The 14,143-nt window shown below is 43.7% G+C and overlaps 2 protein-coding genes across 3 annotated transcripts in view; one reads left to right on the top strand and one right to left on the bottom strand.

Moving 5' to 3' along the window:
* mtor (mechanistic target of rapamycin kinase) overlaps positions 1 to 14,143 on the bottom strand; it is a 92,514-nt gene that overhangs the window by 53,335 nt on the left and 25,036 nt on the right. For both annotated transcript variants that reach the window (XM_030783533.1, XM_030783532.1), the window contains 3 exons: positions 13,575 to 13,717; positions 13,063 to 13,225; positions 12,171 to 12,316 (listed from right to left, as the gene is read on the bottom strand). In XM_030783533.1, the coding sequence (XP_030639393.1) occupies positions 12,171 to 12,316; positions 13,063 to 13,225; positions 13,575 to 13,717 (452 nt within the window). The remainder of the gene's footprint in view (positions 1 to 12,170; positions 12,317 to 13,062; positions 13,226 to 13,574; positions 13,718 to 14,143) is intronic.
* Positions 3,666 to 6,916, top strand: angptl7 (angiopoietin-like 7). Its single transcript, XM_030783542.1, has 5 exons — positions 3,666 to 4,029; positions 5,627 to 5,727; positions 5,874 to 6,068; positions 6,364 to 6,559; positions 6,747 to 6,916. Exons 1-5 carry the CDS (start codon positions 3,666 to 3,668, stop codon positions 6,914 to 6,916), a joined length of 1,026 nt encoding a protein of 341 aa, XP_030639402.1.

Here is a 14,143-nt window from a genome sequence, read left to right as displayed (position 1 = left end):
ACTGAGTGTTTATTCAAGTTGTACTACTGGACGTTTGGAAAATGACATGACTTCAGGAGGGCTCCAGGGCGATGCAAGAGAGTGAAAACAGTCAGTGAATGAAGAGATAACTGTGCTTCTGCTGGTTCTGTAAGAATACTGAAAGAACTTAACAGGTCAGAATGTCATTAAGGCTTTAAAAATCCCTACCAAGCATTTTTTTATAGGTGCCTCTCTCTGCAGGTACTGTATTGTGTTGGCCCGCTGTTTACCAGTCTGTGGCGAATCTGAGTGGTACTGGAGTCTTTAGAGTAATGAAGCAGTCACAGAAAGCTCCGACCAAAGCTTCAAATGCTCGATCAGGCAACCACTGTGCACACCCACACACAAGCGCTCAGTCAGTCACACACAAACACCCACACACAAGCGCTCAGTCAGTCACACACAAACACCCGCACACAAGCGCTCAGTCAGTCACACACAAACACCCACACACAAGCGCTCAGTCAGTCACACACAAACACCCACACACAAGCGCTCAGTCAGTCACACACAAACACCCGCACACAAGCGCTCAGTCAGTCACACACAAACACCCGCACACAAGCGCTCAGTCAGTCACACACAAACACCCGCACACAAGCGCTCAGTCAGTCACACACAAACACCCGCACACAAGCGCTCAGTCAGTCATACACAAACACCCGCACACAAGCGCTCAGTCAGTCACACACAAACACCCGCACACAAGCGCTCAGTCAGTCATACACAAACACCCACACACAAGCGCTCAGTCAGTCACACACAAACACCCGCACACAAGCGCTCAGTCAGTCACACACAAACACCCACACACAAGCGCTCAGTCAGTCACACACAAACACCCGCACACAAGCGCTCAGTCAGTCACACACAAACACCCACACACAAGCGCTCAGTCAGTCACACACAAACACCTGCACACACTTGCACGCACAAACACACACACATACGCGTGTTACCCCCCAACCCCCAAGCGAGTGCGACACAAACACAAGATTATACATGCAAATTGCTAACAGTTCATCTGCTAGTGTCCAGAGGTACAGAACAGTGTTGGCTGAAACAAAACCAAAGCACATATTTAAACAGATTTCAGAGCGTCTCAGTTCCATCTCCAGGTCATTGGGGTCATTCAGAGATATCCAAACCAAGGCTATTTTTATGTCCCATGAACATGTGTGTCGATCTGGACTACAACAGATGAATCTGATGGGAGCGTGTGATGGGCACAACTGACAATTTTTTTAAATAAGTCAATGATGGATTATGGGTACCACTGTGAGCTGTGTTTACAGTAACGTATCAAGGCCAGAGCATTAACATCATGTGTCACACATACCAAAAAATCAAGAGTTAAGCCCATCCTAAACAAAATCACTCAATTTCCTCTCGCACGGCCAAGCATTGATTAGTGTTCAGTTTCATGCTTTCCCGTGTTTCCACGGTGGAGACAAACCACATAAACAAATTACAAGACATGAAAAGAGAGATATGACAGCCGTGGAACTGATATCAAAAACACATGTATGAGGATTATCACAGGACACCAAACCACACTGCCGAAAAACCATTTACCTGTTTAAAGACTCATCTCGCCTCAGGCCAAAGCCAAAGGGAGGCCAGTGTCCTTCCAAATTTTTAGCCTTTGGGAAAACTGACACGCTGAAGCAATTCCAAGCCTGACCTTTTGACACTTACGTAATAGTTGGGAGTAGGTGGACATCCCACAACAGGGCACCATTTCAGTTCCGCAACCATGGAATGGATCCATGTGGTTAGTCTGGACTCCCACACATCTCCAATGGGAACACAGCCTTAGACTTTCTATTGATAGGCTACGCAAAGAATTTATAGCAAAGCCCGCTGGTCCCCTGTGGATACACAGAGGCTGGATACAAGAGCACTCTGCGTCAGGTTTAATACAACTACATGAACCATGAGTGGATGACTGAATTTTACCCAAGACCAAAAAATGAACAGACAAATTATCTCAAACTGTAACTAAGATTTAGTCAAAAAGTACATTTCACACACTTTAGACTCTTTCAGAGCTATCAGTTCACAGTGTCTGAAAACAGTGTCCAGTGGCATGTCTCTATGTAAGAAAATCTGGCTTAGACAAACAGCTTCTCACCAGTAGTTTTCCACACTGGTGGTGAGTGCTAGGACAGAGTGTGCATGGGGTTAAAAGCGCGAGGGAAAAGAGAGAGAGAGAGAGAGAGAAAGAGAGAGAGAGAAGGAATAGCACAGAACTGAGGCAGAGCTGTAAGTGCCTGTCTGGACACCTCCACCATTCGTTGTTTCTTGGCCGTTGATAATGAAGTACTGAGGAAAAGTGTTTCCTGCCCCAACTAAAATCTCCTCCTCCTCTCGTCAAACACACACACACACAAACTGTGGCTCACTCATTCTGGCTCTCAGAGTCACACACATACAGCTGTCCTCTCTGTGGTGTGGACTCCGTGATTGTCCACAGTTTGGCTTAGACTCATTTGTGTTACTGAAGCATCTCTTGATCAGAGCAGGCTCGCGAAGCCTGCTCCCTGCCCGACATCTGTGTTCTTTTGTAGTCAACACTCCACGACACACAGGGGACCCCAGAGGCACACAGAACTATGACATCACTGGACACTCAGCACACAAAACCCAGTGTGCGATCCAACAGCTGACCCAATGTACTGACCTCAGTGATACACAGCTCAGCAGAACTACACCGATCACAACACACACCCGCAGATAAAATACATGATTTTATCATATAGCTAAATCAAGTCAGACGGACAGGTTCAAGTGTTCAAATGGTTTCCTTTATCTGTTGGATTTTCAGCTCCAAACCACAGTCATACAAAACAATAAGGCTGTTATTTTTATCTGCTAAGAAGTAAAAATTGTTTGTGTTTCTACGAACGTGAATCACCAACACTAATTACAAACATGAACTTAGAGCACAACTGACTGACTGCAGGCGAGCAATTACAAGATCAGACACAGTGAAGCATCCCACACAGAAGTGTCACTGTCAAATAAAAGGCTGTAAAAGTTGGAGGGGGTGGGCAGTACTTCCCCATTAAACCCTGACACATGACCTCTGCAGTGCTCTAAGCCGAATGTTACATTCTCTCTCAGAGAAAACAAAGTGCCTCACCACACCTGACTCAGGCTTGGCTTCTGGGTGGAACCAGCTGTGGGGGAGAGAGAGCGAGAGAGCGAGAGAGAGAGAGAAGGGGCAGAAACGCCCAGGAGTGGGGGGGGTCAGTGAGTGGATGTGAGCAGAGCCAAAAAGGGGAGGGCACACATGTAAAGATATTTAAGATGGGATCTGAGCTTGCCCTTACTCAGACAACACAGCAAGGTCGATAGAGCAACTGATCAGCTAAAAAAGAAACAGACAACAAGGAAAAGGACACGACGAAAGAAAGAAAGAAAGAAAGAAAGAAAGAAAGAAAGAAAGAAAGAAAGAAAGAAAGAAAAGAAGACAAGAAACAACCTTAAATTCGCCTAGCAACAGTCAACGCCTGAGCTCTTAACGCCAAAGACGCTAATCTCCAGAAATTCCTTCATCCCGTCGGAGAGGAAACCCTCCAGGACCCGACCACAGCTCCAACAGCATCAGAATAACCATCTCAGCTCTAAAGTCAGTCAGAATGGTGAAGAGCACAGCAGCCCCGTGTGTTGCTATCTTGTTACTGTTCCTCACAGAGACACTGGCCCAAAGACCGATGAACAAGCGTCTGGCCGCTCCACCGAAACCCGCCAAGGCTCAGTGCTGTGATGAGGTGCGCTCTCTGAAGGTACAGGTGGCTAACCTGACCAGTCTGCTGGAGGAACTGGGCAAGAAGCAGGAGGCAGACCTGAGGACCGTGGTGAAGCAGATGATGGAACTGGACCAGCAGAGTCGCCTGCAGGAAGCCCGCGTGATGGAGGCTGAGAGCAAGTACTCCGAGATCCACAATCGCGTAGAGATCATGCAGCTACAGGCCGCGCAGTCCGCCACACACACCACAACAGGTAAGACCCAAACCTCACGCCAACAAGGGACGTGTGTGTGTGCGTGCGTCTGTTCCATACTGTGAAACTTTAAACTTTGGCACACGTCTTCCTATAGGATGACTGTGTGTGTGTGTGCGTATGTGTGTGTGTGTGTGAGATTTTTTTAACGCCAAATGGCACGTGCCCCCTTATCCCTTCAGACTCAGGGCCAAAGGTCACGGGTGCAGGTTTTTGACATCTGTCACTGTTAGTCTGAAACTCAATCCACCACATCAGCGCTAAAAAATCAAGGTGACCCTAGCTTTACGTGCCTGTCTCTCTCAGATTAGCTTAGATAGAGATTAGAAAGAAAAGAATATCCCCATTAGTGCCCTTTGAAAAGAATCATCAGTTACTAGGTAACTTGTTCCTTCAGCAAAACCTTTATCAGACAGTGATTTGAAATCAAGAGAGTTGATCTGAAGGAAAGTGTAACCGATGTTCACATCCAGCATTTCAATAACTATAAAGCCTTAGTGGAGTAGATCTGTCTGTCCCCTGCCACGCTCCTGGAGTTAAAAAAAAAAAAAAAAAAATCATTCAAGTGATAATTTATAAAGTATCCCAGGCCATTCACAGATGTCTCTGATCTCCCTTGCACAGGAAAACCATGCTTTTTCTTTAGGGTGTAATAAAGACACGGCAGATAACACAGGAGAGAGGGAGATGAGTCTACAACTCAAAGACTTTGTCTGAATGATGTCATTCCTCAGAGGGTAGAGCCAAGTTAACAAACTTAAAACTGCCACTTCTTTTGGCTCAAACAAAGTTACAAACAGCCACAATGCTCAAAGCAAACAACAAGGTCTGGAATCTTTAATCTCTATATTCACCAGAACTGTGTTTGCTTCACTTACACAAAAAATTCCCAAAAGGATCCACAAGTTTTCATTTACGGAACACTGCTAACATATTTTCAGTCATCAAACACTATCATTAGGCAAAGGCTTCTCCAGTGTTGGGACATCAGTCAGCTGTAATCAGAGAGTAATGATCAGGACTTCAGTGTGTGTGTGTCCATGCTCGTCTGCTAGACACGCAGCAGCCTAAACTGTAAGCCATAATTTGTGCCCCTGCAAGGAAGAGAGCCGATAAAGCATGTCACAGTACAACCCAAGAGTTTATTTCATTCCCACGAGTAATCTGAGCCCCGTCTTTTTCAACAACCAGTAGGGAAGAAATGAAGCATGCCGTAGCGACGTATTTTATACCCAATTAGCCAGTCATCTCAGGTTTTTGACGTCTGGCTGCTTTATTTTTATGTTACTGGCACAGTGAACAAAGCACAGCTCTAAGAGGAATTTACAAATTACAGCTCCTGTAGCCAAAACAGAAAGAGGGCAGGCATGGATATGGAAAGGATATGGAGGGTTGGGTTCCAAGTCTTGATGGATTGTATTCATTTCTGTGCCGTGATCTCCAAACCCTGCTGATTAGACTCACAAACTGAGTAACCAGTTTACCATGAGCCCTGACAGGAACCAGGGCAAGTGGCCAAACCATTGTCATTTTTCATTTCCCTATTTCTCTTTCTCTCTCTGGATCTAACCTCTGTGGTGCATTCTTGCTTTTCTAGATGCCATCTATGACTGCGCATCCCTGTTTAACAAAAACTACAAGATTTCTGGAGAATACAGACTGCCAAAGGACGATTTCCTGGGAACGCCTGAGCTGTCTGTAAGTGTTAGCATTTATTGTCTGAGTCAAACGGCATCCGTCCAGCTCCACACACACTTCTCAGAGTGGATGAACCCACACACATGTCCTCAGGTGGTGTACTCATTGTCAGTTGTGCTTGTGTTCTTCCTTGCTATTCATTGCAGGTGTTCTGTGACATGGAAAACAATGGGGGAGGCTGGACTGTTATCCAGAGGAGGAAAGTGGGCCTGACAAGTTTTAACCGGGACTGGAAGCAGTATAAGCACGGTTTTGGCAACATCCGCGGAGATTTCTGGCTGGGCAATGAGCACATCTTCCGCCTAACCAGACAGCCCACAGTGTTGAGGATAGAGCTGGAGGTAAGGACATAGCAGGACTCCACATGCCAAAGCCTCAGGCTCATTCAGAACAACTCCCAGAATATGTCCAGAAAGACAGCTGATGTTTGCTTAATAAAGAACAACTGCAAGCATTAGCAGAGAAGAGTAAACTCCATAGAGAATTGTAACTGGATAGATTTAGAGCTTTATACCTCAAGCCAATACACAATGAAACTGAAAACCAAACTCCACTTTTGTTTACATTTTTTAGATTTTTTTTTTTTTAAATGTACACCGTCCTTGTGCCGTGACTGAATTTGTTGTGTGTGTTCAGGATTGGGAGGGTGAGGTGCGCTATGCTGAGTATGGCTTCTTCACTGTCAGTAATGAACTCAACAGCTACAAGCTGTTCATCGCCAACTACAGTGGAAATGCTGGAGACTCTCTGCGTTACCATAACAACACTAACTTCAGCACCAAGAACAAGGACAATGACAAGTGTGTGGATGACTGTGCCCAGCTTCGTCAAGGTAAGGGCCCAGTGGACCCAAACCCAGTTTAACATTAACAGTTCAGACCAAACCAAACCAAAATAAAAAAATTCTCCATAGAGCAAAGGCACTCCATTTTCCATCCAAAAGACTGCCAGAGAAACCCCTATCCCAGTACATCAAGCCTATATCTGTATGGGTTCTTACTGAGCTCCTTGTTTTTCAGGTGGTTACTGGTACAACTGTTGCACGGACTCCAATCTGAATGGTGTGTTCTATCGCTATGGTTCACACGCCAAGAATATGGATGGAATCACCTGGTACGCCTGGCACGGGCCAAACTACTCCCTCAAACGAGTGGAGATGAAGATAAGACCCCAGAACTTTGCTGCTTAGAGACTTTTAACCTGAAACTGCAACAGTACTCATGTTTTTCAAGAGATTTCACGCTAAAGCCTTAGCATCTAAAAGCAAATACATGCAATTGTTTTTCCCACACCCGGGAAATCTTTCTGAGAATTTTTATACGGGGAAAACTTCAGGATTGAATGTGTGACTGACGATGTCTGATTGTAAATTGTAGGTTCATTTTATATTTATCTCTTAAATATTTTATTTTCTTTAAGCTCTTACTGAAGCATTGATGCCACTGTACCATGAGACTGAGTTAACCTTTTCATTGTTTTGTTTTGTTTTGGTTTTTAAGCAAAAGGGCATATTTATCAGACATTTCACATGAACTGTTCTCACTGCCTCACCTTGTGTGAATGGTATTTGAGTCTATTTTGAAGAAAGTAAAGTTAGATTCAAGTGAATTATGTCATTTGTAAAATGTGTACAGCTCTATGAGAAACCATTGCATTGGTTGCTGAATAAAACTGTGTTTTTAAAAGGTCTATTTCTTGACAAAGAGTCACAAACAACATCTCCACATTATGACCACCACAAAACTCAACTACAAACTTATAGGTCATGTAGTTCATGCACAATTTGGTTAGAGAGTAGCACTGAAATTCTATTCTAGAGACTACAGTGGGCATGACCCTGGTGTAATGCACTTGATTTACTGACCATCAGGTTTCACCAGTTAACACACAGCCTGACCTCTGTCTGTGACCTTTACTCTCCTGGGTCACACTGACCTGCTGTTGTCCTGGTCCCATTGTTAACTACACGTAAAAACTGACCTCCAATGCCAAAGTCCCAGGCACAGTTGAATTCTCACAACTCTAACAAAGTAAAGGAACAGAGCTGACAATGCCTCCTCCACTGCCTACAAAAGCAACGCTAAAGAAACGAATGCAATAGCTCCAAACTGTTTTAAAAGTGCTTAAAATGTTCTTTGGACTACAATACAAATCTTTTGCCGAAGGACAAAAAGAAAGATAATCAAAATAAAAAGTGATTTACGCCATTTTCCAGAAAAGCGCTAAGGCTAACCAGGCTATCACACTGAAGTGAATGTGCTGAATAAGTCTCACTTTAACCTGAAGAACTAAAAAAATCAATAAAAGAGTTTATCTACATTATCATCAGAGGGAGTCATGTTGATCTTGCCAAGAAAGAAATGCTTTTTCTGCCTCCTGTGAGAAAACAAGGACAAAAGCCAAGGACAAAACATCACAACTGATATTATCAAGAAGTGTAAATTAAAGGCAACCAGGCCAACCAATGTGTGTGATATCAGCTTCACTGTAAAAACAAACCCACATGCTGCTCAGCGGTGGAACCCTGGGGGGTCCGTATGAGGTCACGGTAGCAGGATGTGTGTGGCCTGACATGACCTTTCAGTGGCGTGTTGGGTAACTCCCTAAGTCTTGATGGTTCACATGCCTGGCTTTTCAAAGCCAGTAATCACCACGTCTGTTAGGAAAAGCTTTTATTCAAACTCATTCAACACTGAACCTCCACCAGGTCATTTCCTCCAACCTCAGCCACTAATCAACTCTATAAAAAAGAAAAAAACAATCCCATTTAGAACTCTCTTTAAATAAAACAGCTTGTTATTTAGAGGCAGATTCAGCAAATGGCTATCTAGATATGCAGTCAGGGGATTACACAATCATATTTTCACCAAGTGCATCAAAGCAGAACCTATCCCACTAAACAGAAACGAGACTGGGCAGAGAGCACCCAAACCACAGTCAAGGGTTACACTGGAGAGGCCACCTTGTCGTAAAGATCACTAACCTTACTACATGTAAGGTGTCAGGGCTCCTGGGGACAGGGTGAGTGGAACTTTTTTTAAGTAATCAGTAGGTATGCATTTTGTTATCAGTGACAAAATCAGTATCTGCTATACAGAATGAAAAGAGACCAGCGGTTGATCGTCAGACAGCAGGAAAGCCATAAGGATCATTCCAACCCATAATATCATTTTAAAAGCATCACATATCGTCAGTCTGTTTAACTATCTGATCCTTTAACAGCATGAGGACTGACACATGTGTATGCAATATAAACATTTTTCTAGTGTCAAAAAAAAACCCCTCAAAGATCTATTTCGAGTTGGCCAGAGTAAGGCCTTCCATATGGTGTGTGATCCTGCTGGTTTTGCCTCTCAAAGGATGCAGAAGAAGCTGCGTCTTTAACTATTGGTTTTTAAAGATGGGACATAAAGTTAAATTTAACTGAGCCAGTTCACAAAGGTTACACACCTATCACATAACAAATCCATTAGAGCCTAATGAATAATGCACCACAGAATTAACTCAATGGGACAAAAAAACAAAAATTCACAGAGAGAGTTCAACAAGAAGGTGGCAATTTTCTGAACAAGCTCTTACACGAAAACACGACTGAACTTCCCGTTAAGCACAATCCTGACCTTGCAGACTTGATACTTTCTGCTTCACCTCCATCAAGAATACACTCCTTTCAAACTCAGTCTGTTTCAGTGGGAGATTCAGATATTGTTTTGTGTATTGGTATTCCATAAAGCTAATTCCTGTGCCTGCCCATAGGGCACATATGAAACAGATAAGAGGATCCACACACACACACACACACACACGCACACACACGCACACACACGCACACACACATGCTGGCTGTGCAGTGGCCCACAGTCTGGCTCCTGCTCAGAAGACCGCGACCTATTCCTCTAAGCATACCAGACTTTATTTGAAATTCCATTTCATGGTGCCCAGGCAATGATTTGAAGACACATCTATTATAAACAGATGGACCAGACAGGGTACCACACACACACACACACACACACACACACACACACAAGGGTGTGGTCACAGCACAGGACCTAAGCCATAGACTTAGGCACAAAAGGTAAGCCTCTGCTTACCTTCTGTCATGGGGAGCTCATAAAATGTCTCATTAAAAGAAGGAAAAAAAAAAAAAAACATCTTTTTTTTCTTTTTAAACAATCTCAATCAAATCAAAACAGTTTTGGTGTACAAAATTTTTAAATTATGTTCTAGTCAACTTTGATGAACCACAGAACTTAAATGTCTTCTACAGTCCAAACGCCAAAAAGGTATGAGACCTTCAAGGCCAAGCACTCCAGTACATCCCTGGAATCTCTACATCTCTCTTTAGTGCTCATTCACCATCTAGTGGCCAACCTGTCCATTTCTGCCATCACCATCATCATCATCATCACCATCATCACCATCCTATTCCACAACCACAGCATGCATGGCAAAAAATCCCCAGCACAGAGCAAGACATCAGTGCCATAAACTCCTTTGCCTAATCCAGCTCTCCTTCTCCATACAGTAGAAAGAGGTTCCCTAACATAACTCTCACCTGCTGTCTCTACATCCTAGCTTATGTCAGAATGAATGGTAAACATTACTGATATGGTTATCAGATATAATTCAGGATGAAACTTATTGCTGGTTTATCCAGAGGAAAGGTGGGGTTTTGGGTCAGGCCAACCGTGCTGGTGCCAGTAAGAGCATGTTATTCAGGTTAATCATAAAGACGCGTGACAGAAGGGTCTGATAATGTGTCAGAAGTGTGTGTTTTGTGAGGAACTGGCCCTGTACTGTGAGGGCTCTCTGACAGAAAGAGCCTATCACAAACCCAAGGCCCCACAGAACAACTGTTCCCGTCAGTACAAATGGAAGAAAACAGGCAAATATCCTGTTATAAATCTACAATTACACACGGCCTCTGACGCCGACCGAGAGATGACTCGTCCATGAAAGGCTCCACCAGGCAGGAGCAGACTGAACAAAACAGTGTGTTTGGTACACCAAGCATTCGGCTGGGGACTAAGCCTGTTTATGGGAAGTCCTACAGAGGTGAGAAGCAGCTGGGCACTCATCTCAAAACATCTCACTGCTGGCGTTTATCAAGGCCCGCCGCAATTGAAAACAGACGTCTGGGAGGATTCAGTAAGGCACACAATAGATGAAAGAGGGCTCAGGTCCAATTAAAAAGCCTGGAGAACAGATCTCGTTCTCTATGACCACAGCATAAAAGAAGAGTGGAAGGATCTGGAAAGGATGACAGAAGCCCTCAGACGGAGCAGGAGATGGGCAGGAGTAACACCCCACATGGAGACGGTGGCCAAGGACGTCAGCTCTAATTAAACGTGCTTTATAAAAAATGAAAATTACCATATGAAGGCCATCAAAGTTTCCACCAGGCCGTTTCCAAACCAGGCCCAATCACCACTACATGAAAAATGAGAGATTTGATGCGTGTTCCGAAGAGGTAAAAGAGTTTAACAGAGAAAATCGATCCACTTGGGAATCTCACATATTTTAAAACAAAGTGAGGAGATGTTTCAAACAACCACAGATAGGGCATCTCAACTTACCACTTTTACAGAGGAAAGATCTGAGACTGCAGCTAAAGCTGTTCAGAGAATTCTAAGCTTTTAAATTAGAAAAGAAATTGGAACTAATGTAATGTCAAAGTTACTGGTGACACGCAGGTCAGCACAAATTCAGCTTCTCAAAAGGCACAAAGCTGAACTTTTCTACTCTTGGTACGTGTGTATTCAGCCATTAAAGCAAACCAACAGAGAGCTGCTCTCAGCCTGGCAACAGGCCTAGTATCAGAGATATCACATGTCTCCAGTCTCCCCCCCAAAATCATGGGTGGCAAATGGGTAAAACCAGAAACAAGGCTTCTTTCCAGTACAATGATTTCAGTAAATTCACACACCCATAGAAACATGAAGAAGCTTTGAGGAGAACCCAACATAATCAAATCTTGAAGGAACGTCAAGGAATTTAAAACTTTCCATGGTGCAGCGGTTTAAACAGTTCTCAAAAAAGAAAGAAAGGTTTGAACAATAGATGTATTCAGGCATAACCGTCCGATGCACTGAAAATGTGGGATGCAAGGACATGAGAGACACAGTTTTCTTTCCACATCAAGGTATGCCGGTTCAGACCACCAGCGTGACCAAACACAACATGATTTCCCCATGGCAAGTCATGGCAGTGCGAGCTCTGGACGGCTTTAAACCAGGATATGAAGATAAACCTGCAGGAACTATGGTGGAAAGCATTAAAAAGGCCTTTAGGACCTGAACCTGACCTTCATCTGATCTTGATCTCTAAGACCGGAAATTATTTTGAAGCGTTTGTTCCAAATGATTTGTTTGTGTTGTATACATTGCTTATGTTAGCTTCCTACACATGCAGCCTCCGGGGCTGAAGCACTAGTCTCATACCTGATGAGAGACTCCAGAATGAGAGGAGATGGTCCCTTCTGGAACTCCAGCTCTTTGTAGTGCAGGGCTTTGGCATAGGCACGACATTTAGCTGCTCTCTCCCCCAAGAGAACGATACCATTATCATCTCTCAAAGGAAGTGGACCCTAAAATAACAGAAAGGATGTTTAAATCACTGGACATCTGAGTTTTGAATGTTAAAGCATATGAAATGTGAAAGGGTGAGGTCTTGTTACAAAATGTTAATTGCCAAATGTGCATTTGAAAGTTAAAGTGACAGAACAGCTGTCATTTTAGGAGAGCTAGAATTTTCAATGTATCCTAGGCCAATACTGCTTTTCATAAAAAATCATAAAAGTTCTATGAAGAAAAGTTGTTCAAATCAGAGAACTGATATGAAATATTAAAAAAATAACAAAAGATGATATTTTTCATACATGGATAAGTGAATTTAACCATTCCATAAAATGTGCCAGGTATGACAAAAATTCTCAATAAGTAATCTAGCCATTTCAATGAGGGGGAAAAACATCCACAGCAGAAATGGATCTCTCTCTTTGTACTCTGCTGAAAATCAATACAGCACCATATCCTCATATGTCTTAATCATTTTTCCAGAGTGCCTCTTAGTGACGAGGCAGAAAACCCCTCATATCAGAGTTCACCTCAACAGTCACAGTCTAATCACACAGGAGAATTTGCAAAAACTGGAAATTCGTAATGTCATAATGACTGTGGCAATGTGGCAGGTGTAATTTGTGTAATTAATTTCATATGATCTTGTCATTTTGATTATGCCAAAGCGTATCCCACTGATTATGTATGTTTGTTACAGAGCTAAGCGCAGAGCAAGGCCACCACTGCAGGGCTGACAGATGGACACAGCCCTGACCTTGTCACTGTGCTCCATAAACTCCGCCAGGTTCAGCAGGGTCTGGGTGACCTCTGCGATGTCCTGTGAGGTCAAAGCCAGCTCAATACTACGGATCAGCTCATCCTGCTGGTCTTCACTCAGCTCCGACCAGCACGACAGGAATGCTGCGTTGAACAGGTCTCTGAAAGAGAAAGAGAGAGAGAGAACCGCACCGCAGTTTTACATGGGTTCCTTCACTGGCTCTACTCGTGTGTTATCAGGGAGATTAAGAGTGCGTGCTGGAACACCTTGAGACAGATGCATTTAACAACAATCTTTTAATCTGCTTACTAAACACCTTAATGATACTTCAACCACTGAACTATTCAACCCCAATCTATCACCTATCCCATTCATCACCTGGCTTGAGTAACGCAAGTCTAAACAAGGTAAGAGAACAAAAGCATGACAGGTGGGCGAGACAGTCAGACAAAAGGGAGGGCAAAACGAATGACAGAGGGAGACGGAGGGTGAGAGAAGGAGGCACTCACCTGGCTAACGGAATGTACGTTTGGGCGAGGGACCAGCAGGAGCGTAAGGCAGGAGACGAAGACTCCTTTAGGAGGACCACACTCAGCCTCCTCAACCACTCCAGCCAATCATCTTTTGACACCTTTCTGGCTGCTCCCCACGCCTGAGGAGAGAAACCGACACAAGACAGGAGAACAAACCCCAGCCCTCATGTTTACTGAACAAACACCACAAGAGAAGCAAATTTCACTGATGCAAGTGGGTCTGAAAGAGTACATTTACAACAAAAATAAAGGAAAATGGTTTAAAACACTGAAAAATCGAGATATTTTCGTTCTTGAAGTTCTTTCCGAATAATTTGGGGTCATTTTTGGTTTTGATTGTATCAGTGATGTCTGTTTGACCATAGTTATGAATTGAAAGCTGAAAGTTAAAATGGGTAGGAAGAGAAATATTTGCTGAGTTACACAGAACAAAGCAGAGGGAGAAAATGGAAGGAGGGACAAAAGGGCGAATGAGTAGACGTATGATCATCAGGCTCTCTGGTGTGTCCAGTATTTCACAGGTGACGACTAAACCAGCAGTCCAG

Source organism: Chanos chanos, chromosome 9 (genome assembly GCF_902362185.1).
Source record: "Chanos chanos chromosome 9, fChaCha1.1, whole genome shotgun sequence".
Classification (NCBI taxonomy): Eukaryota; Metazoa; Chordata; class Actinopteri; order Gonorynchiformes; family Chanidae; genus Chanos; species Chanos chanos.
The sequence above is the reverse complement of the archived record's forward strand: the minus strand, read 5'-3'. Positions and strand labels throughout refer to the sequence as shown.

Excerpts from the sequence above, each read along its gene's own strand:
- angptl7 (XM_030783542.1), top strand. The coding sequence starts at position 3,666 with ATGGTGAAGAGCACAGCAGCCCCGTGTGTTGCTATCTTGTTACTGTTC. Across the intron at positions 4,030-5,626 it reads CGCCACACACACCACAACAG|ATGCCATCTATGACTGCGCA; the intron begins GTAAGACCCAAA and ends TTGCTTTTCTAG. Across the intron at positions 5,728-5,873 it reads TGGGAACGCCTGAGCTGTCT|GTGTTCTGTGACATGGAAAA; the intron begins GTAAGTGTTAGC and ends TATTCATTGCAG.